Source organism: Arachis hypogaea, chromosome 18, assembly GCF_003086295.3.
Source record: "Arachis hypogaea cultivar Tifrunner chromosome 18, arahy.Tifrunner.gnm2.J5K5, whole genome shotgun sequence".
Lineage (NCBI taxonomy): Eukaryota > Viridiplantae > Streptophyta > Magnoliopsida > Fabales > Fabaceae > Arachis > Arachis hypogaea.
The window spans coordinates 15390540-15414630 of NC_092053.1; the positions used below are offsets into that span (position 1 = coordinate 15390540).

General features: G+C 36.3%; 1 protein-coding gene across 1 annotated transcript; it reads left to right on the forward strand.

Annotated features, from left to right (window-relative positions):
* Nucleotides 1-13695: 13695 nt before the first annotated feature.
* LOC112771582 (conglutin-like) lies at nt 13696-14435 on the forward strand. Its single transcript, XM_025816367.3, has one exon. The coding sequence runs from the start codon at nt 13770-13772 to the stop codon at nt 14205-14207; it is 438 nt and encodes a 145-aa protein (XP_025672152.1). The 5' UTR covers nt 13696-13769; the 3' UTR covers nt 14208-14435.
* Nucleotides 14436-24091: the final 9656 nt, after the last annotated feature.

Sequence of the window (24091 nt, forward strand, 5' to 3'; positions counted from 1 at the left end):
GCTCAGCTTTTGAGGAGGAAAGTACTTGGCTAAGAAAGCCGTGACCAGCTTATCCCAAGAGTTCAGGCTGTCTTTGGGTTGAGAATCCAACCATAATCTAGCTCTGTCTCTTACAGCAAAGGGGAAAAGCATGAGCCTGTAGACTTCAGGATCTACTCCATTAGTCTTAACAGTATCACATATCTGCAAGAATTCAGTTAAGAACTGAAAAGGATCTTCAGATGGAAGTCCATGAAACTTGCAGTTCTGCTGCATCAGAGAAACTAATTGAGGTTTCAGCTCAAAGTTGTTTGCTCCAATGGCAGGAATGGAGATGCTTCTTCCATGTAAATTGGAATTAGGTGCAGTAAAGTCACCAAGCATCTTCCTTACATTATTATTATTTTCGGCTGCCATCTCTTCTGCCTGTTCAAAAATTTCTGAAAGGTTATCTCTGGATTGTTGTATTTTAGCTTCTCTTAATTTTTTCTTCAGAGTCCTTTCAGGTTCTGGATCTGCTTCCACAAGAATGTTCTTATCCTTGCTTCTGCTCATATGACAAAGAAGAAGGCACAGAAAAATAATAATAATAATAGAGATCCTTTATACCACAGTAAGGGGATCCCTGTATGAGTAGAAGAAGAGGGGGAGATAAAGAATGTGATGTAGAGGAAGAAACACAACTGTACAAATGGAAGAGATGTGAGATGAGATGTTAGGATATGAATGAATAAATAGAGTAAGATGGGGGAGGGGAAATTTTCAAAAATTATTTTGAAAAAGAGTTAGTGATTTTTGAAAAATGGTTTTTGAAAAATATTAGTAATTTTCGAAAATTTTTGAAATCAAAAACAGAAAATAAAAATAATTAGTTAATTAAAAAGAAATTTTTGAAAAAGAGGGAAGATATTTTCGAAAATTAGAGAGAGAGAGTTAGTTAGGTGGTTTTGAAAAAGTTAAGAAACAAACAAAAAGTTAGTTAGTTAGTTGAAACAAATTTTGAAAAGATAAGAAGTTGGGAAGTTAGAGAAGATATTTTGAAATCAAATTTTGAAAAAGATAAGATAAGAAGATATTTTTGAAAAGATATTATTGAAATTAGTTTTGAAAAAGATTTGATTTTTAAAATCACAATTAATGACTTGATTCACAAGAAATCACAAGATATGATTCTAGAACTTAAAGTTTGAATCTTTCTTAACAAGCAAGTAACAAACTTGAAATTTTTGAATCAAAACATTAATTGTTATTGTTATTTTCGAAAATTTGGTATAAAAATAAGAAAAAGATTTTTGAAAAATATTTTTTGGAATTTTCGAAAATAACTAAGAATTTTGAAAAAGATTTGATTTTTGAAAAAGATTTTGAAAAAGATAAGATTTTCAAATTGAAAATTTGATTTGACTCATGAGAAACAACTTGATTTTAAAAATTTTTGAAAAAGTCAATTCAAATTTTCGAATTTGATGAGAGAAAAAGGGAAAGATATTTTTTTGATTTTTGAATTTTTTTTTTTGAATTTTTATGAAAACATGAAAAATATGCAATGCATGAAAATTTTAGATCAAAACAATGAATGCATGCAAGAATGCTATGAATGTCAAGATGAACACCAAGAACACTATGAATGTCAAGATGAACATCATAGACAAAATTTTGAAAAATTTTTAATGCAAATAAAACATGCAAGACACCTAACTTAGAATTCTTTAATGCCTAGACATTAAGAATTCAAGAATGCATATGAAAAACACTATACAACACAAAACAAAAAATCATCAAGATCAAACAAGAAGACTTACCAAGAACAACTTGAAGATCATGAAGAACACTATGAATGCATGAAATTTTCGAAAAATGCAAGATGCATATGCAAGTGACACCAAACTTATGATATGACTCAAGACTCAAACAAGAAACAGAAAAATATTTTTGATTTTTATGATTTTCTAATTTTTTTTGGATTTTTTTCGAAAATTATATGAAAAAGAAAAATAAGGATTCCAAAATTTTTAATATGAATTCCAGGAATCTTGCATTCTTAGTCTAAAGCTTCAGTCCAGGAATTAGACATGGCTCACTAGCCAGCCAAGCTTTCAATGAAAGCTTCGGTCCAAAACACTAGACATGGCCAATGGCCAGCCAAGCTTCACCATGTAATTCAGACATGACATGCCTGACATACCCTACAATCGTATAAGAGCTGATGGTTGGAAGCCTCAGTCCAAAAGAATTTAGACATGGCTTTACAGCCAGCCAGGCTTCACATGCTTCATGAAACACTAGAATTCATTCTTTAAAAATTTTGAATCTAATTTTTTTTTCGAAAACATAAGAAAAATTTTTGAAATATTTTTGAAAAATTTTGAAAATAAAATAAAAAGAAAAGTACCTAATCTGAGCAACAGGATGAACCGTCAGTTGTCCAAACTCAAACAATCCCCGGCAACGGCGCCAAAAACTTGGTGTTATTGCCGGGATTCAAACTTGGCACTGATGTTACCGGACCAAAAGCTTGCCGAAAACTCAAACAATCCCCGGCAACGGCGCCAAAAACTTGGTGCACGAAATTGTGATCTCCAGGCTTGAACAAATCCTGGTAATGGCTCCAAAGCTTGGTGCTCTGATCTTAATTCATAATTGTCACAACTTCGATACAACTAACCAGCAAGTGCACTGGGTCGTCCAAGTAATACCTTACGTGAGTAAGGGTCGAATCCCACGGAGATTGTTGGTATGAAGCAAGCTATGGTCACCTTGCAAATCTCAGTTAGGCAGATATAAATGGATAATGGTGTTTTCGAATTTAATATAATAAAATAGGGATAGAGGTACTTATGTAAATCATTGGTAGGAATTTCAGATAAGCAAATAGAGATGCTTTTCGTTCCTCTGAACCTCTGCTTTCCTGCTATCTTCATCCAATCAGTCTTACTCCTTTCCATGGCTGGCTTTATGCAAGGGCATCACCGTTGTCAGTGGCTACATCCCCTCCTCTCAGTGAATAATATGCTCACGCACCCTGTCACGGCACGGCTATTCATCTGTCGGTTCTCGATCATGCTGGAATAGGATTCACCCTCCTTTTGCGTCTGTCACTAACGCCCAACAATCGCGAGTTTGAAGCTCGTCACAGTCATTCAATCATTGAATCCTACTCAGAATACCACAGACAAGGTTTAGACCTTCCGGATTCTCTTGAATGCCGCCATCATTCTAGCTTACGCCACGAAGATTCTGGTTAGGAGATCTAAGAAATACTCATTCTAGCTTAATTCATGTAGAACAGAAGTGTTTGTCAGGCACGCGTTCATAAGGGAGAAGGATGATGAGCGTCACACATAATCATCACCTTCATCATGTTCTTGGGTGCGAATGGATATCTTAGAAGCGAAATAAGAAGAATTGAATAGAAAACAGTAGTACTTTGCATTAATCTTTGAGGAACAGCAGAGCTCCACACCTTAATCTATGGAGTGTAGAAACTCTACCGTTGAAAATACATAAGTGAAGGTCCAGGCATGGCCGAGATGGCCAGCCCCCTATTGTGATCTAAGATAGCATATAACTGATCAAAAGATGCCTAATACAATAGTAAAAGGTCCTATTTATAATAAACTAGCTACTAGGGTTTACATGAGTAAGTAATTGATGCATAAATCCACTTCCGGGGCCCACTTGGTGTGTGTTTGGGCTGAGCCTAAGTGTTGCACGTGCAGAGGCCATTTTTGGAGTTGAACGCCAGTTTCTGTGCCAGTTTGGGCGTTCAACTCTGGCTTTGGATCCTTTTCTGGCGCTGGACGCCAGATTTGGGCAGAAGGCTGGCGTTGAACGCTAGTTTACGTCGTCAATTCTTGGCCAAAGTATGGACTATTATATATTGCTGGAAAGCCCTGGATGTCTACTTTCCAACGCAATTGGAAGCGCGCCATTTCGAGTTTTGTAGCTCCAGAAAATCCGCTTTGAGTGCAGGGAGGTCAGAATCCAACAGCATCAGCAGTCCTTCTTCAACCTCTGAATCTGATTTCTGCTCAAGTCCCTCAATTTCAGCCAGAAAATACCTGAAATCACAGAAAAACACACAAACTCATAGTAAAGTCCAGAAATGTGAATTTATCATAAAAACTAATGAAAACATCCCTAAAAGTAGCTAGATTCTACTAAAAACATACTAAAAACAATGCCAAAAAGCGTATAAATTATCCGCTCATCAAGATTCTAGCAGCTTGCACCTCAAAGATCCCTAGTTTCTCCATTACAGAGAGTGGCATTAAGTTTATTCCTGACCCCAGGTCACACAGAGCCTTCTCAAAGGTCATGGTGCCTATGGTGCAGGGTATTAAGAATTTTCCTGGATCCTGTTTCTTTTGAGGTAATTTCTGCCTATCCAATGCATTTAGTTCATTGGTGAGCAAGGGAGGTTCATCTTCCCAAGTCTCATTACCAAATAACTTGGCATTCAGCTTCATGATTGCACCAAGGTATTTAGCAACTTCCTCTTCAGTAATGTCTTCATCCTCTTCAGAGAAAGAATACTCATCAGAGCTCATGAAAGGCAGAAGGAGGTTCAATGGAATCTCTATGGTCTCTAGATGAGTCTCAGATTCTTTTGGTTCCTCAAAGGGATACTCCTTATTGGTCACTGGACGTCCCAGGAGGTCTTCCTCACTAGGATTCACGTCCTCCTCTTCCCTTGTAGGTTCGGCCATGATGGTCAATTCAATGGCCTTACACTCTCTCTTTGGATTCTCTTCTGTATTGCTTGGGAGAGTACTTGGAGGGATTTCAGTGACTCTTTTACTCAGCTGGCCCACTTGTGCCTCCAAATTCTTAATGGAGGACCTTGTTTCATTCATGAAACTCACAGTGGCCTTAGATAGATCAGAGACTATATTTGCTAAGCTAGATGAATTCTGCTCAGAATTCTCTGTCTGTTGCTGAGTGGATGATGGAAAAGGCTTGCTATTGCTAAACCTGTTTCTTTCACCATTATTAAAGCCTTGTTGAGGCTTTTGTTGATCCTTCCATGAGAAATTTGGATGATTTCTCCATGAGGGATAATAGGTGTTTCCATAGGGTTCACCCATGTAATTCACTTCTGCTATTGCAGGGTTCTCAGGATCATAAGCTTCTTCTTCAGAAGATGCCTCTTTAGTACTGTTGGATGATTCCTTCAATCCATTCAGACTCTGAGAGATCATATTGACTTGCTGAGTCAATATTTTATTCTGAACCAATATGGCATTCAGAGTATCAATTTCAAGAACTCCCTTCCTCTGAGGCGTCCCATTACTCACAGGATTCCTTTCAGAAGTGTACATGAACTAGTTATTTGTAGCCATGTCAATGAGTTCTTGAGCTTCTGCAGGCATTTTCTTTAGGTGAATGGATCCACCTGCAGAATGGTCCAATGACATCTTTGATAATTCAGACAGACCATCATAGAATATATCCAGGATGGTCCATTCTGAAAGCATGTCAGACGGACACTTTTTGGTCAGTTTCTTGTATCTCTCCCAAGCTTCATAGAGGGATTCACCTTCCTTTTGTCTGAAAGTTTGAACATCCACTCTAAGATTGCTAAGCTTTTGAGGAGGAAAGAACTTGGCTAAGAAAGCCGTGACCAGCTTATTCCAAGAGTTCAGGCTGTCTTTAGGTTGAGAGTCCAACCATATCCTAGCTCTGTCTCTTACAGCAAATGGGAAAAGCATAAGCCTGTAGACCTCGAAATCAACCCCATTGGTCTTAACAGTATCACAGATCTGCAAGAATTCAATTAAGAACTGAAAAGGATCTTCTGATGGAAGTCCATAAAACTTGCAGTTCTGTTGCATCAGAGAAACTAATTGAGGTTTCAGCTCAAAATTGTTTGCTCCAATGGCAGGGATTGAGATGCTTCTTCCATGTAAATTGGAATTTGGTGCAGTAAAGTCACCAAGCATCTTCCTTGCATTGTTATTATTTTCGGCCATGTCTCCTTCTTTTTCGAAAATTTCTGTTAGATTTTCTCCAGAGAGTTGTGCTTTAGCTTCCCTTAGCTTCCTCTTCAGAGTCCTTTCAGGTTCAAGATCAACCTCAATAAGAATGTTCTTATCCTTGCTCCTGCTCATATGAAAAAGAAGAAAACAGAAAAAAAAATATAGAATCCTCTATGTCACAGTATAGAGATTCCTTTATGTGAGTAGAAGAATATATGAATAGAAGAAGGAGAATTCAAACACAAGGGTGAGGAGTAGGTTCGAATTCTTGGGTGAAAAAGGAATGTTAGTAGATGAATAAATAAATAGAAGAATTTTCGAAAATTAGATAAAATAAAATAAAAGTATTTTTGTTTTTAAATTAAAAATTAAAATTAAAAATTCAAAACTTAATCAAGGAAAATTAAATCAAATTAATTAAATTTAAAACAATTAGTTAATTTAAAAAGGAATTTTGAAGAAGAGGGAAGGGATTTTCAAAAATTAGAGAGAGAGAGAGAGTTAGTTAGGTAGTTTTGAAAAGATATGATTGAAATAATAAACTTTTAAAATCGAACAAAAAGTCAAGTAGTTAATTAAAAAAGATTTGAAAATCAATTTTTGAAAAGATAAGAAGTTAGAAAAGAAGTTGGAAAAGATTTTGAAATTGATTTTGAAAAAGATGTGATTGACATTTATTTTGAAAAAGATTTGAAAAAGAAATTTAAAAAGATTTGATTTTTGAAATCAAAGTTGATTACTTGACTAACAAGAAACTTGAAGATATGATTTTAAAATTTAAAAATTGAACCTTTCTTAATAGGCAAGTAACAAACTTAAAAATTTTGAATCAATCACATTAAATGTTAACATTGAATTCGAAAAAGATAAGAAAAAGATTTTGAAAATCAATTTGAAATTTTCGAAAATATGAAAGAAAAAATGAAAAAGATTTGAGTTTTGAAAAAGAATTGAAAAAGATAAAATTTTTAAATTGAAAATTTGATTTGACTCATAAGAAACAACTAAATTTTAAAAAATTTTGAAAAAGTCAACTCAAATTTTCGAAAATTTATGAGTGAAAAAGGGAAAGATATTTTTTTAATTTTTAAACTTTTAATGATGAGAGAGAAAAATACCAAAAAGACTCAACGCATGAAAATTGTGGATCAAAACAAATGATGCATGCAAGAACACTATGAATGTCAAGATGAACACCAAGAACACTTTGAAGATCAAGATGAACATCAAGACTTATTTTTGAAAATTTTTTAGAAAAGAAAAACATGCAAGACACCAAACTTAGAGATTTTTCATGTTTAGATACTATGAATGCAAAAATGCATATGAAAAACAACAAAAGACACATAACAAGAAAATATGAAGATCAAACAAGAAGACTTGTCAAGAACAACTTGAAGATCATGAAGAACACATGCATGAGTTTTCGAAAAATGCACAAATTTTAAAAATATGCAATTGACACCAAACTTAAAAACTGACACAAGATTCAAGCAAGAAACACAAAAATTATTTTTGATTTTATGATTTTATAATATTTTTTTTTTTGGATTTTTCGAAAATTATTTTGGAAAAACGAAAAAAGAATAAATTTTTTTATATTATTTTCGAAAATAAGAAATAAAAAGCTTAAAAATAAAATAAAATTACCTAATCTGAGCAACAAGATGAACCGTCAGTTGTCCAAACTCGAACAATCCCCAGCAACAGCGCCAAAAACTTGGTGCGCAGAAATCGTGACGGTTCCATTCCTTGGTAACGGCGCTAAAAACTCAATACGCACGTTCATAATCTTAGTTCTTTGTCACAACTTCGCACAACTAACCAGCAAGTGCACTGGGTCGTCCAAGTAATAAACCTTACGTGAGTAAGGGTCGATCCCACGGAGATTGTCGGCTTGAAGCAAGCTATGGTCACCTTGTAAATCTCAGTCAGGCGGATTCAATTGATTATGGAGATTTAGTAATTAAAAGATAAATAAAATATAAAATAAAGATAATGATACTTATGTAATTCATTGGTGAGAATTTCAGATAAGCGTATAGAGATGCGTTCATTCCTCCTAAACCTCTGCTTTCCTATTGTCTTCATCCAATCATTCATACTCCTTTCTATGGCAAGCTGTATGTTAGGCATCACCGTTGTCAATGGCTACATCCTGTCCTCTCAGTGAAAATGGTCCAATGCGCTGTCACTGCATGGCTAATCATCTGTCGGTTCTCGATCATACTGGAATAGGATCCATTGATCCTTTTGCGTCTGTCACTATGCCCAGCACTCGCGAGTTTGAAGCTCGTCGCAGCCATCCCTTCTCAGATCCTACTCGGAATACCACAGACAAGATTTAGACTTTCCGGATCTCAAGAATGGTCGTCCATGGATTCTAACTTATACCACAAAGATTCTGATTAAGGAATCCCAGAGATACTCATTCAATCTAAGGTAGAACGGAAGTGGTTGTCAGGCACGCGTTCATCGGTTGGGAATGATGATGACTGTCACGATCATCCATTCATATTGAAATGCGAATGAATATCTTAGAATCAGAATAAGCTTGAATTGAATAGAAAAACGATAGTACTTTGTATTAATTCATGAGGATCAGCAGAGCTTCACACCTTAATCTATGGTGTGTAGAAACTCTACCGTTGAAAATACATAAGTGATGAAGGTTCAGGCATGGCCGAATGGCCAGCCCCCAAACGTGATCTAAAGATGAAACTAAAGATGTAAATACAATAGTAAAAAGTCCTATTTATGCTAAACTAGTTACTAGGGTTTATAGAAATGAGTAAATGATGTAGAAATCCACTTCCGGGGCCCACTTGGTGTGTGCTTGGGCTGAGCATTGAGCTTTACACATATAGAGGCTTCTCTTGGAGTTGAACGCCAGTTTGTAACCTGTTTCTGGTGTTTAACTCCACTTTGCAACCTGTTTCTGGCGTTTAACTCCAGAATGCAGCATAGAACTGGCGTTGAACGCCAGTTTGCATCATCTAAACTCGGGAAACGTATGGACTATTATATATTTTTGGAAAGCCCTGGATGTATACTTTCCAACGCAATTGAGAGCGCACCATTTGGAGTTCTGTAGCTCCAGAAAATCCACTTTGAGTGCAGGGAGGTCAGAATCCAACAGCATCTGCAGTCCTTCTTCAACCTCTGAATTTGATTTTTGCTCAAGTCCCTCAATTTCAGCCAGAAAATACTTGAAATCACATAAAAACACACAAACTCATAGTAAAGTCCAGAAATGTGATTTTTATTTAAAAACTAATAAAAATATACTAAAAACTAACTAAATTATACTGAAAACTATGTAAAAACAATCCCAAAAAGCATATAAATTATCCGCTCATCAAACACCCGTTGTGGGTCAAATGAACTTGGATATTAGCTATTACAGTTTTTTTGTTAGTAATGCAATGCTATGTTATGTATTACTTAACCAACTTTAATTTCGTAAACACCTTGCAAAACACGTACAGGGCAATGCAATCATTCATATAAATGAACTGTGAATTTTTTTTTTTTGGTGCAACAATACAACACACTTTTTCATTCCTTTATCAATTCTTACAACTTAGAACAGCAAAACTCAACACAATGACAATAACACAAATACACCATCTTATTGAGTTTTTTTTCATCTCTAGAGCTACTATCCTCTTCTCCAAGCATGTGATCTTCATTTCCATGTCTTGCTTCCCGTGATAATCTTCAACATCCACAAATTCCTTCTTTCTCATATACTTTGTTTCTATCAATCCAAGTCCAACATCGTGCTCATCAAGCCACAAAAAAAAATTTGCAATACGGTTGTCTTGCCTGCAGCAAATCAATCCACATAATTCAAAAACAAAAAACTGGTAACCCTAACACATCTTCAAGCACACCTTCCACACAGTCGGTTACCATACCTTGTAAAAGGGACAGCCCAGAAACAATCTGTCCAGATTGCTTCGCGTCTTCGACATGAAAAGGATTGCGTTTTCTCCACAAAAGCACGTTGGTGAGATGCCATCTTTGCCATCCTTCCCGTTAGGATGCGAGCTCGAGCCGAACTAACCTCCACTTCTTTTCCAACTTGATAATACTCCTTCAGATGCCATGGAAGGAAGAATTTCCTTTATTCCTCTACTCCCCACAACACCCACTTCGCCGTTTCTGTGCAGACGAGGGATTAGGGCAAAGAAATTTGAAAAATTGGGGGAGGTAACGAAACGGCGTCGTTTTCGTCTCCAGGGACTTATATGTCCTGTTTTGAAAAGCTCCTTGCCACGTGGGCTCCATAATGGCCAGGTCAGCGCCACCTCTGCCAGGTCAGAATTTTCCGTCCAGTCCAAATGCCTGAATTCAACGGAAGGGTCGAAATGTCCACGTTTTTCGGGGGTGAGAGACTTGAATGTATTTTTCCTTCCTTGAGGACAATAATGTCCACAAAAAAAGGTCAGGAACCTATTTGTTCTTTAATCTTTAAAATAATATACACCAATTAAAAGATAACAAGCTTTCTGCATCTGACCCAAAAAAATCAAATAATAACCCTTAATGGACCTTAATATACCTTCAGCAAAAATTATCATTGAGTTTTGATCTGTTAATAAAAAATTTGTACTGACTTCAGACTGGTAAAATTGGGCTTGCCATTGGCCCACTACAGACCACAAGGGTCTCCAATGCATAGCCTCATTTGTCACCTCTCTCAGAATTGTATCTCTTCTCCCCTTTTTCCGGAAATAGATATTTTCAATTTTTTTTAATACTTGAGGGAATAAAGTGTGATCTCTCACCATTAATTTTATAAGTGGGACTAAAAATAAATATGAGAGAGAGCAATAAAGGGTTAGATTAAACAATTCACGCCATCCACTTTTTCTCCACTGGAGAGGATCTGCTCCCCCTTTTCCTCGTGCTCTGCTTCCTTCATCCACCTTGTTCTAAATCCATACTCGTGGTTCCATGAAAAAATCGCCACCGCAACTCCATCCCCCACACAGCTGGCCGTCGCAAGCTCACATGGGGAACCGGTACTACCTTTCCACTCCCGTCTCTTCGCTGTTCGTTGTTCGCTATTCACATGGAGGAAACGGCACTGCTTTCCAGCTCCCTTTGCCACTGCCTGCCGTTGCAGTTGTGTCCTCTGTTTCAGTTCCAAGGGAAGACAGCTGTTATGAGTGGTGGTGGCTTGGCCACTAACAAAGAGATGCAACAGACCCAAACTCCACCGGTCACCGCTGTTGTTCTGCCCTCTGTCTTCATTGACGCTGTTTTCCCCTCCACCGTCGTGAGTTTTCACTCGTCCATCGCGGAAGCACCGACCTCGGCGCTGCTCCTAACTTTGTTGTCTTCGCAGAATCGCCACAGATCGCGGCCGTACTCATCATCTGTGGCGGTCGTCCGCGGGTTCGGCGCCGCCCTTGGAAGAAATCGCCAATTGTCCTCGGCCATAACCGTTTCCTCCAAATGCACCAAATGTAGATCTAGGTGTTCTTCTCCTGTGTGTTCTGGAATGAGAGGTAATTTTGATTGCAGTTCTGGAATTGAATTCTAGAATCTTGCTTGAACTGAAATTGCTGTTGATTCTACAGGTTGAAATTCAAAATTGAAAGCTAATTCTTCTTCTTCGGTCAAATCTGTTGCTTCTTCTTCATTTTCTTCAAAAATAAACAAGGAAGAATGAATTATTGCTCGATTTGCCAGCTCTGTTGATTTTATTTTTTGTTGAGGTTGAATTGTAAAATTGAAATCTGTTGCTTCCTGTTCTGTGTATGCAGAAGTCATTGCTAAGTCCAAAAGTTTTGGTGCTGCATTCTTGACTTGTGCATCTGATATTTGTTGAATTTTCTATCTCTGAAATTTCTGCTTCTAGATTTTGGTTGAATTGTCTACTTCTAGTTTATCTAGAATTGTTAGATCCAGTGTGTCTATTGATGATTTTGTTGCTGCATTCTCTAATTCTTTATTCTCATAAATCGAGTATGAATTTTGGAATTGCAGAACTGGAATTGATGAATTTGCTATTTCTGAATTTGTTGAAATATTGATGATTGGGTGAGAATCTGATGCTGATTTGGCTTGAATCTATTGATTAGCGTTCAAGGTCGCACAAATTTTGGTGCAAGTTGTTTGAATTTCTTCAAGTATCTTGGTACGTTCTTGATAATATGAATTTAAGCTTTGTAAATTAGTTTGAATTTATCTCAAATGGAATCCGCAGAATTACTATGAGAGTTTAGTATGGTGAGAAGAGAGAATTAGAGATAATAAAAAAGAATAGAAGAAAAATCTTTAGAAGTAGGACAAAAGAAAAAAAATAGAATTTTTAATTATATCATACATATTTCACATTATTACATCATACTCTTATTTATAGTATAATTTTCATTCTCTAGTTGGATTAGCTCAATACTAATCCTATCAAGAGCACACAACAAAAATAGGTTGGGAAGCAACCAGTAAGTAAAAAGAGAGAGAAGAGGTTAATTGATAAAAAACAAAAACAAACAGAAAAAACATTTTTTTTTAAATTAAAATTATTTTTAAGGTTAATTGATTTTTTTTGAAATAATTTGATGATTTAAATTTTATTTTAGTCGTTACTAAAAAAGATATTCCTGTGATAAAAATAAAAAGGATTATTTAGTCACGTAACAAAAATAATTAAAAAGATATATTTGTTTTTTATAACTATTAATCAAAATATTTTTGTGTATCAGTAACATAATATTTTTTAAAAAATAAATAAAAATAAATGCTGATGTAAATAAATATAATTCACGTAATAAATTTTTGTTTATCTATTTTTTATATCATACCAATACATATAAATTAATAATTATACTACAATTACCTTTGTTTATTAATCAATTACAATTTTTGTTTTACATGTGTGCTTTGGTTGTCAAATTTGTGAAAAATAAAAGAGTAGACGCCAATTAAAAATTAAATAAAATAATAAATATTTATTTCAATTTTTGATCATTTATTTGAATAATAAAATATTTTTATAATTTAAAATTTTTAAAATAATTTTTAATTACTTAAATAATTAGTCTAAATAATTTTTATAAATTGTGACTTGTTAATGTATCAATAACTGCTTAAATCAATATAAAAAATGATTTAAACAAATTATTTAATTATTTAGATAATTAGAGATTGATTAAAAATTTTTAAATTTAGAAAAAATTAGTTATCGTTCAAGCAAATATTTAAAGAACAAAAAAAATATTTACTCAATAAAAAATAAAATTTGAAAACAAATTAGACGATGAATATATTGAAGTAAGGCTAATTCTATATACTTATTATTTAATGTTTAAATTTTGTCTAATTTATTTTTTATAATGAATTTTAAATATTTAAAATTTATTAATTTATATACTTTTAAAATAAATATCAATTTTTTTTTTCAGAAGATATCAAATTTTTAGGCACCATAAGATCCAGATGGAAGAAATTGGCTGTTGTAAATATCTGTGTTTACTGAAGGTGCATTGAACATCATCATCTTCATTGATCATATAGCACATAATAATAATTACTACAGCAAAGCCTGACATGCTGATTAAGGAAAAACAAATGGGAATCTTGGAGTATTTGCATGCATGAAAATGTAACGTGGAAGCACAAAAGCAATGAATGAAGCAAACAAAGCCACACCACCCTCCATTCCCTTTACACGTACCTCACATACTAAGCCCTGTTTCCCCTATAAATACCCCTGCTGCCACCATCAACACTACTCATAAAAAAGTCACACACAACTAAAACACTACTCCTCAAGCATCATCACATTCCACCACCACCATGGCCAAGTCCACCATCCTGGTAGCTCTCCTTGCCCTCGTCCTGGTGGCACACGCCTCCGCAATGAGGCGCGAGAGGGGGAGACAGGGGGACTCATCAAGCTGCGAGAGGCAGGTAGACAGGGTTAACCTCAAGCCCTGCGAGCAGCACATAATGCAGAGGATCATGGGCGAGCAAGAGCAGTACGACTCCTACGATATTAGGAGTACTCGATCCTCCGACCAGCAACAGAGGTGCTGCGATGAGCTGAACGAGATGGAGAACACACAGAGATGCATGTGCGAGGCATTGCAGCAGATAATGGAGAACCAGTGCGATAGGTTGCAGGACAGGCAAATGGTGCAGCAGTTCAAGAGAGAGCTCATGAACTTGCCCCAACAGTGTAACTTTAGGGCACCACAGCGTTGCGATTTGGACGTGAGTGGCGGCAGATGCTAGACTCAAAAATAATAATCTGTGCCAAAACAAACTAGTAGGAAGTAGCTTATGAGCTATTATGTATGCTTGTTTCGTTAATAATAAACATCATCACTGTATGAATGTGGTGATAGCTAGGTAAGGTTATATGAGCACCTTCGGTGTGCTCTTATGGCTTTACCTGTGTTTTGCTACTGCAAAGTTTTAACCACCATGAAATAAAAGATCTTCAAGTATATTATGTTTTAATTTCTTTGAAATTAATGAAAATCAAACACTTCTAATTTTTTTAAATAAAATTTTTGATACTATGACATTTAAATAGAACAAAAATATTTAGTAAACAAAAAATATTAATAAAAAATTAGATTTTAATTATTCTGCAAGTCTTTATAATTTTATCGAATTTTTAATTAGATCATTCTTTTTCTTTTCAATTGGGTCCCTCTACTTTAATTATTCTTTTTCAATTAAGTTCCTATTAAAGTTTAATGTTCAAAAAAACGTTAATGAGTTGTGAAATGACTTATTTATCCTTTTCTTTCCCCTATAAACACTCCATGTTTTTTAGTTATCTGAGGTTTCTCTTTTCTGTTTTCTATTTTCAGTTTTTATTTTTTCCAAATTTATAGCTCAAAGTCAAAGAACCTCATTCATTCTCTCTTCGAAAAGTTGTGTTTTCAGGAGTTCCAACCCGAAGGAAAGAAGACACCTGTATTTTTGTGGAAAGGCAGTAATCGTCCGCTGTTCTTCAACTGTTTGTGACCATAGTAGGAGATATGTTACTTGTGAGAAGATACCAAAAAGTAACTTTTTTGAATGGATTGATGATTTTGAGTAGATTGAGGTTGATGACGGTGTAAAGAATGGGTGGCCAAAGAAAAAAGAAAGGAGGGTTCACTGTTTTTGTGGTGACACTCTGAGTCTTCAAATTTCATGAACAACAAAGAATCCTAATAGAAAATTTATTTCTTATCCTAACAGAAGATGTAAATTTTTTGAGTGGGTTGATGAAGTTGGTACAAGAAGTAACGTGTCTACTGTTGCTGTTGGAGTTGTTGGAACACAAAATTATCCTAAGTTAGAGGGTGAAATATGAAAATTAAATGTACAAGAAAGAAAGATAGAAAGACTAAACGTGGAGATGGAGAGATTAATTATTGAATCCAGAGAAATAGATACTTGTGTAGGTAGATTATGTGATGAGTTTAATATTCTCCAAGAACAAGTTGGGAGATTGAATGACAATATGAAAATTCAATGTAAAATGCAATATATGCTATTTATGTTTTTGCTAGTCTTAATAATTGCAATGTGGTTTGCAAGAGTTTAAAGTTATCTGTGCTATGAAATTCTAATGTAAGAGATTTTATGGCTTCAATCCAATTAAAGCTAATTATGTTTAGTTTGAATAAATTTTACATTTTGATGTATTTTATGTGTGTATAACAATAAAATAGTAGTTGAAAAGAAACTTTATTAATATAAATATTTAAAGTTCCACAATTGACAACAAGTTACAAAAAAAAGTAGCCATATAATATGCCACATATCTAATATTTTTATTAAATAAGTGTTCCTGTAAACCATACGTACACAAAATAAGTGGTAATATAATATACCACATACCTAATCCAAAATAAAGGTCCAAGAAGTGCAATAATTAAAAGTGGTCCAATTTAATTCCAAAATAGTCCTATCCACATAATAAACAGTGACCACAGAGACACAATCCATCACAAGATATACTATTTAATAGCAACTCCAACAATCCTAACTATAAATTTAATCATACTTCAGTCATCACTTAGGTCTATATGTAGACTAGGTGCCCTGTTTGCTTCTTCACTCCTAACTTTAGTCGCCCACTTCTCCTCACACTAAACACCTTTGTCTTTGGTAAAGGTTAAGAAGATGCTCTAGGTGGTTGCTAAGAATCTGCACTTGCCACAGCTGGGAGAGGCTGGAAGATTGGCCCTTCAAGAAGTAAGGCTTGTTGTGAAGATCCAGAAGGTGCTACAATAGGAGACTCATAATTCACTGCACCGGTGGCTGTGGTTGGAGCTTGAGAAGCTGAAGTTGCAAGTATGGGAGGTGGTTGAGTAGAGGCAGCAACAACAGGTGTGGTGGGTAGCTGTTGTGAACATGCAGGTGTGGAGGGGAGTGGTTGTGAAGATGCAGCTCTACCTCTTCCTCTACCCCTTACCCTGCCCTAGGGCCGTCAAAATGGGTTAAACCCATCGGGCCAGCCCGTTTACCCGTTTAAATGGGCGGGCTTTGCCTCTAAAATTAAGCCCGTTTAAATTTCGGGCTAAACGGGCTGAGCCCGATTAACCTGAAAAAAATGACAGGTTAAACGGGCTAGCCCGCGGGCTAAACGGGTGGCCCGTTTAATTTTTTTTTAACATTTTTTTAAAAAAAGTAGCACTTTTAGCTAATATTTCTCCCGATCCGACCCGAAAATCCGACCCATCAACTAAAAAATATATTTTTTTAATGATTTTTTTACCTAAAAGTGGTATTTTTTGTCAAAATATTTTTCAAAAAATAAAATAAAATGATAAACGGGCTGGCCCGTTTAACCCATCGGGCTGACCATAAACGGTCCGGGCTAGAAAATTCTGGCCCGCGAATAAAGTGGGCTTAAACGGGCCAACTCGTTTAACCCGCGGGCTTAACGGGCCAGGCCTAAATGGGCTGGGCTAGCCCGTTTGACAGCCCTACCCTGCCCCTTCCTCTGCCCCTTCCTATCCCTATTTACCTTATTCTCTCAGATCTATGTATATTTACACCGGATCTATTGTCGACAGTAGGATCAATGTCAATAGCAGCTGCAGGATCAACAGCGGCCGCAGCAATAGCCACAGTGTTAGCACCAGCCGGATCTTCTTCGTTGGCGGCAGCAGCAACATCAGGCTCTGAAATCAGGTAAAACACAACCAGTTGCAACATGAATATTTAACTCTTTTTTCAATCAATTTATAATCTATTTATAATTTATTTATAACACAGCATAATCAATTTATAATCCTCTTATAATCTATTTATAAGACAGCATAATCTATTTATAATCCACATTGATAACACAGTAATTTATAACACATCATAATCCATTTTTACACACCATATGATATACTATCACAACCTATTCCACTAAACATATCAAACATAGTAAAACAGCAGTTTGTATATTCAAATTTGCTTGATACCTGATACTATTGGATTGGGACAATGCCTTTTATTATGTCCATATTGTCCGTAATTGCTACATGTAACAGATGTACCCGTCCTCCTAAGCTTTGTCTGAGAACGGTTCTCATCAGGTTCTCTGATCCTCATCATCCGTGGTCTTTCTGACTTCACTCTAAAGATGGGAGGTATGATGGTATCACACTCAACTTTCGGCCACATATTTTCTCCGTTGATTGGAGAAACTAACTTGCCATAAATTGCAACATAGGCTACTGGACTATAGAAGTTGCTGCAATAATCTTCTAGATTATCCCCTTTTTCGAATATGGCACAACAATCATGTGGACAGGGCATTCCACATAACCCCCAAAATCTGCAGCTACACGTTCCAGCCAACAAGTCAACCACAAACCTCTCTACAATCATCTGGTTCTTATGAGAAACTTCGTATGTCAGTCCTCCAGTCCATCTTGCTTGCCACTCCATAGCTCGCGTAGCAATGACATCAAGCCTCTTTTTGGGTTTAGGCATGATTGTATCCTCATATTTTTCGGTCTTTTTTTTTCAGCAAACCGAGACATCCAATAACATCGAATCCACTCGAACATAGTTAAGTATAGGCTTGTCTCTTGCCTCCAAGTTCCTATCATTGAAAGCTTTAGAAATGTTATTCATTAACATGTCGCGCTTAGCAAGAAACGTGAAGTGGCTCTTGCACCAGAGCTTTGGATCCAATGATACTAACTTTTCATAGCATTGATGGTTGATGTGTATCAACTTAGTCATCCTCCTCTCCCATTCCTCCACATATGTAGCTTTAGCTATTGATAGAATTATGTCCCTCAAAATAGTCTTATTACCACCATATGCTTTCTTGCAATTGGCGTACAGATGTCTCAAGCATAGTCTATATTCTACAGCCGGCATCATCTCTTGAAAAACTTGCATCAAACCCTGTAATAGTTAATATAGCAGAGTTAATTAAAATCATTTTCGGGACTCTTAGTAAAATTAAAATAATAACACTAATTAAAGAGCTGCAACATATGATATATAATTCAGAAATAAAGAGCTACAACATATGATATATAATTCAGAAATAATAACACTAATTACTCCATTCACACAACCAAAACAGCAACAGCAAATTTAAGAGTTTAAACTAGAATGGGTAAACATAATAACAAATTATATGAAGTCTTAATTTAATAACAAATTTAATAACATTAAATAAACACACAGCAGGTTCATAAAGATTTAAATAGCAAATACTAACCTTTTGTTGGTCGGACATGAATACTGATAGCTAGAATTATTGTCGGTCTAGATTTTCTCTTATAAAAAAAAGAATTACTTCGTTGTAAGCATAGCTCCAAACCAACAAACAACTCTCACATCAAATTTAAATTGGTTTTGTCACATGTACAAACCCCAATAAAAATTAACCAAAGTATTTAGATCCCGAGTTGTCTCACAAGGAATTACAATGAAGTGGTCAATTATTGGCTATGAAGGGACAAAGGATTTGATTGGTAAAAGGGTAAGAAATTAAATGACGAGAAAAGTAAATCGAGAATTAATAAAGGCAAGGTAAAGAACTCTTGGCTAGACATAGGTAATTGAGATCACCATTCTTGTCTACAAACTATATATTGACAATTGTTAGGAACCGAGCTCATTAAGTCTACTTCTATACTTGAATCATATCAAATGGCTTGATCAACATCAATCCATAAGTTCTAACCTAACTACTAATTAACTTAGTAGTATGCTAGAGTCAATGGTTATCAATTTCACCACCAAGGGTTCTCAAATCGCCAATTCAATGAGACTCAATGACTCAAGGTCACTCAATTCCCTTAGCCTAGACCAAGAGTAAACAGAACTATTCAAAAACTAATAGAAACATTTTATCAAACACCTAGTGTGCAAGAAAAGTAAACACCACAAAATGTAAGAATTAAAGAAACCCACAACTAACATAAGCAAGAAATCAATAATAACAATCAAGATCAATATAAAAGAAACACGGAAACATCAAATTACATTAAAAGAAATCAAGATCCAACAATTGTTCATCAACATAAGAGAGAGCATAATAAGAAATTAACAAGAGAAACTAAGAAGGTTAGAGTGTAGAAACAAGAAATTGTAACAGAAACAAGATGAAATCAAGTTATCAAATCTAGATCCAAGAGAAATTAACCTAATTCTAACCTAATTCTAGAGAGAAGAGGGAGCTTCTCTCTCTAAAAAACTAACTAAAGGCTCATCATGACTAACTAAGTCCTCTCCCCTTGTTTCATCTTCAATTCTGCATCAAATACCCTCAGAAATGAGTTGGAATTGGGCCTGAATAGCTCAGAAATCGCCCCCAGCGATTTCACTTTAAGTGGGTCACATGCGAACATCGACGTGTACCGTGTGCTTGACGCGTACGCGTCACTTGGCAATTTTCCTATCCACGCGTATGTGCCATGTACGCGTACGCGTCGCCATGCAACTTCACTTCCACGCGCGCGCGTCTGTGGCGCGTGCGCGTCCATTGATGTACTCCCAATCCTTGTTTCTTCATGCATTCTCCACTTTGCATGCTTTTCTCTTCATTTCTTCCATCCAATACTTGCCTTATGAACCTGTGATCACTTAACAAACACATTAAGGCATTGAATGGAATTAAAGTGAATTAAAATCATCAATTTAAGGGCCTAAAAAGTATGTTTTTACACTTAAGCACAAATTAAGAAAGAATTACAAAACCATGCTATTTCATTGAATAAATATGGGAAAAGGTGATAAAATCCTCTAAAATAAGCACAAGATAAACCACAAAATTGGGATTTATCAAACCTCCCCACACTTAAACCAAGCATGTCCTCATGCTAAAATCAAGAAAGAAGCAAAGGGTATCAACATTTATTCAATGCAAACTAACTATATGCAGTCTACCTACATGCAACTATCTAAATGAATGCATCTACTTGATCAAAATAAATCAATTCCCAAGAGAGCATATACAAGTACAAGGGCTAGAGCAATAGCAATTAAAGCAAACCCACAATTGAATTGGATTGTTGAAAAGATTTTTACAAACTTGCAAGAAAAGATGATCATGGGTAGAAACATGTAATTGAGCGATCGAACCCTCACCGGATGTGTATCCGCTCTAGTCACTCAAGTGTATGGGGTTGATTCACTCAATTTTCCCCTAATCATGCTTTCTAAGATTTATTTTTCATCTAACAATCAACAATTATTTCATGCATGCATACAAATATCATGAGAATTTTCCTATAGGTTGTAATGGGGCTAGGGTCAAGGTAAGGATGTATATGGTCAAGTGAGCTTGAGATTTGAATCTTTGATCAACTTAAACTTCCCACCTAATCTATGACAACCTATACAATTTTAAAGCTAACCTAATTACCCATTCTTCACTTTTTCACACACTCATGTATTCTTTTTTAATCACCACACATATGCATTGATTTTTATTGAACTTTGAGCTTTGGGGAATTTTGTCCCCTTTTATTACTTTTTTTTTAAACATAAAATTATATACAAGAATATCAATGCATATGGTTTAACATTCACTGCATGAGTACGTATCCAATTCCCATGATTTTCAACAAAACCACAAAATACACGTTTACCTATACCCAATGTTCCCAACTCTCCCAAAATCAAATGATAAACACTTTCACTAGCCTAAGCTAATCAAAGATCCAAACGAGGGATATTTATTGTTTTTCACTTAGGCTTGTTATGTGCTAAAATTAAGAACAGAAGGGTTTAGCATCGGCTTAAAGTTGGTTAACAATGGAAGATAAAAGGTAGGCTATATGGGTAAGTGAGCTATTCGAAATAATGGCCTCAATCATATAAGTGCATTTATACACAAAATAATGGACATAAAGAATCAAACAAATCAAAGATTACAATCATAGAAAGAGAATAATGCACACAAGAATGGAAAATAAGTGGTTATAAGATGTAACCATACCATTAGGCTTAAATCTCACAAGCTTGTGTTCTTAGCTCAAAACATGTTCCACAAAGTGTATAATTCAAGCAAGTTCTAAAAAAATTTTTCAATCAATTGGGGTGGTGTCCTATAGATAGATTTCTTGGAGAATTTCATCATTTTGACTAAGCTTATTGATGCAATGTTGTGATTGAGAATTTAAAAAAAAAAATTCCTTAGTTTACCCTTTTTCCAATTAAAACAAATTTCATAAACACAAGGGTTAACTAGGTTTCAATAATCCAAAATATTTTTCTAATCACAACCGAAAAGCTAAAATAAGCAAAGACAACTCTATAAAGAAAATCTACTAAAAATATGAAATGTATCCAATCTAAGGTGCAAAATACAACAACTAGAGTATAAGTATCCAATATACTAGTATATACAATAATCCTAAAAAAATAAAATGCAAAAATAAAGCAAAATAACATAAACTAGGAGATAAATGTCCAGAATGTTCACCCCAAAATCACTATCCACCGACGGTGACCTCCCCACACTTAAAGTGGAGCATCGTCCTCGATGCTACTGCTCGGGCTCAGAATGGGGGTCAACAGTCGCATCTGGCTGCTGGGGCTGAGGCTGTGGCTCCTCAGGGGGCTGCTGAGCCTCTGGGATGGCCTGTGTCTGCGGTGGTGCCTCCTGCTGAGCTGGCTCCTCCTCGGATGCGGAAGAGTCGGAAAGAGGGGGCAACTCAACGCCCAACACCACAAACATCTGATCCATTCTGTCTAGGCGTCGCATGATACGGCGCTCGCTACGCTCCATGAAGCGGATCAGATGCTGTACTAAGAGATACGTCGGCTGGGGTGTTGGTGGTGATGGTGCAATGGATGTTGCTGGTGATGATGGTTCTGCTGCAGCTGATGAAGAAGAAGGTCCAGCTGGTGCTGTTCTGGCTCTAGAGCGGTGCCGGGATGGGGGTTTCTCATGCACCTATGTCTCCCATGGAATCACTTCCTCCTTTTCGTGGTTGGGGGGTGGTGTCTCATCATCTGCTTCCCATGGGACGCCAGCCAACTGAATCATCTCGGTGACCAAAGTAGAAAATAGAAGTATGCCACGGACATGTGCTCGCCACATGTATCTCCTAATCAACCGGGGGAAGTATACCTCCTTCCCCTCCATAACTCATCCGATCAGGACGAGCATGTCCACCAGAATCTCGGTGAAGTGGGTGGTCGGCATGACGTAATGGGCAAAGATCTGCTGCCACGTCCTGGCCTCCCTAGAAAGGTAGGTAAACAGCATCCCCTTGGGCTTCTTGTTGTTAGCGTCCATCACCCAAGGGCATCCGGGGTAGCAATAACATCCCTCAGAGCATCATAATCAAAGGTCATACAGTGGATCGCCACTTCTGCCTGCTCAATGGCATCTGTGCCACTGGTCTTAGGCAGACATTGGAGTCTATCCTGAATAGCTGCCTCCGTAACCAATATCTGACCGCCTCGCAGGTGGACTGAATCAAGGGTGTGTCTGAAGAAGTTACTGTAAAATTCCTTGACCCATGATGAGTTCACCCTGCCTAGCTCCCTATCAATAAAACCTAGGCCCATCCCCTGAATACGTGTCTGAATGGCTCGCCTCAAGTTAGATGGGATGTCCAGTTTCTTTTCTATGTTCAGATTCTTCTTCCGATATGTGGGGAAGCGGAGCTCGCAGTATAGGTTAGGGAACCTATATGAATCTGTAGGCGGGAGCTGCTGGTTAGCCTTGTCCTCCTCATTAAGAGGGTTCTTGGCATTGTCATAGAAGGGAGACAGAGTGAAGGCTTGAGGTTTCTTCCTCTTTCTTGAAGTGACCTTGGCTTTTTCTTTGTCGGCCATCCTGAAAAAGGGATACAGGATATAAACAATTAAGACACGTAGAGAGAAACAAAGCAAGGCATTAAGCATAAACAAAAAGGTAAGAGGATTGACATGTAATCATGAAGTGAGTTCGGAGATAATAATTCTTGGAATGTAAGAAACAAAATTCAGAAATCAAACAAAGCCACATACCAAGAATTCAAGTCATATTTGCACAATACTTGTCCATTAAGCCCAAGAAGCGTCATACCCAAAAGAATGATTAAAGGAGTTAGTTTGAAAGCAAAAAGAAAAGTTAGTTGGTCAATTGAGTTAGAAGTTAGAGAACCGGTTCCAAGATTAGTGGTATGACTGTTATTGGCTCAATCAAAAGAAATGCACAAAGTATGGAAAATAAGCATACTCACATTCATGAGAAAGATGCAGTCATTGATTATGAAATATGATTTTGGATAAAGCAAACAATAGGAGAACAAATCATCAATAATGTCATGGTCACTAAATTCGCAATAACTGGCGTTGAAAGAGTGAAATATGCACTAGTGTAACCTAAACCAAGTTGAAAACAGTTTTGAATCAAAAAGGGGTTACACTAGTGGAATGCACCAAATATTGGACGTGAATAAACCATATTCAATAAAATGCAAGTCAAAGTCAATTGGTAAACTTAGTATGAGTCAAAAAATATTTGATTTAACTTGGCAGTGAAAGCACATGAAGGTTCACATAAGTGAGTTAGGTAGGATATTATTTGTCACAGAAATCCGACAAACAACTCCTTGAACTAATCATTCCAATGCATATGACGGGCAACAAAAAATGAACGCGAAAATGCCAACCGAAGTAACCTAAGAATTGAACTTGGTGTAAGTCAAGTA

Excerpts from the sequence above, each read along its gene's own strand:
- LOC112771582 (XM_025816367.3), top strand. The coding sequence starts at position 13,770 with ATGGCCAAGTCCACCATCCTGGTAGCTCTCCTTGCCCTCGTCCTGGTG.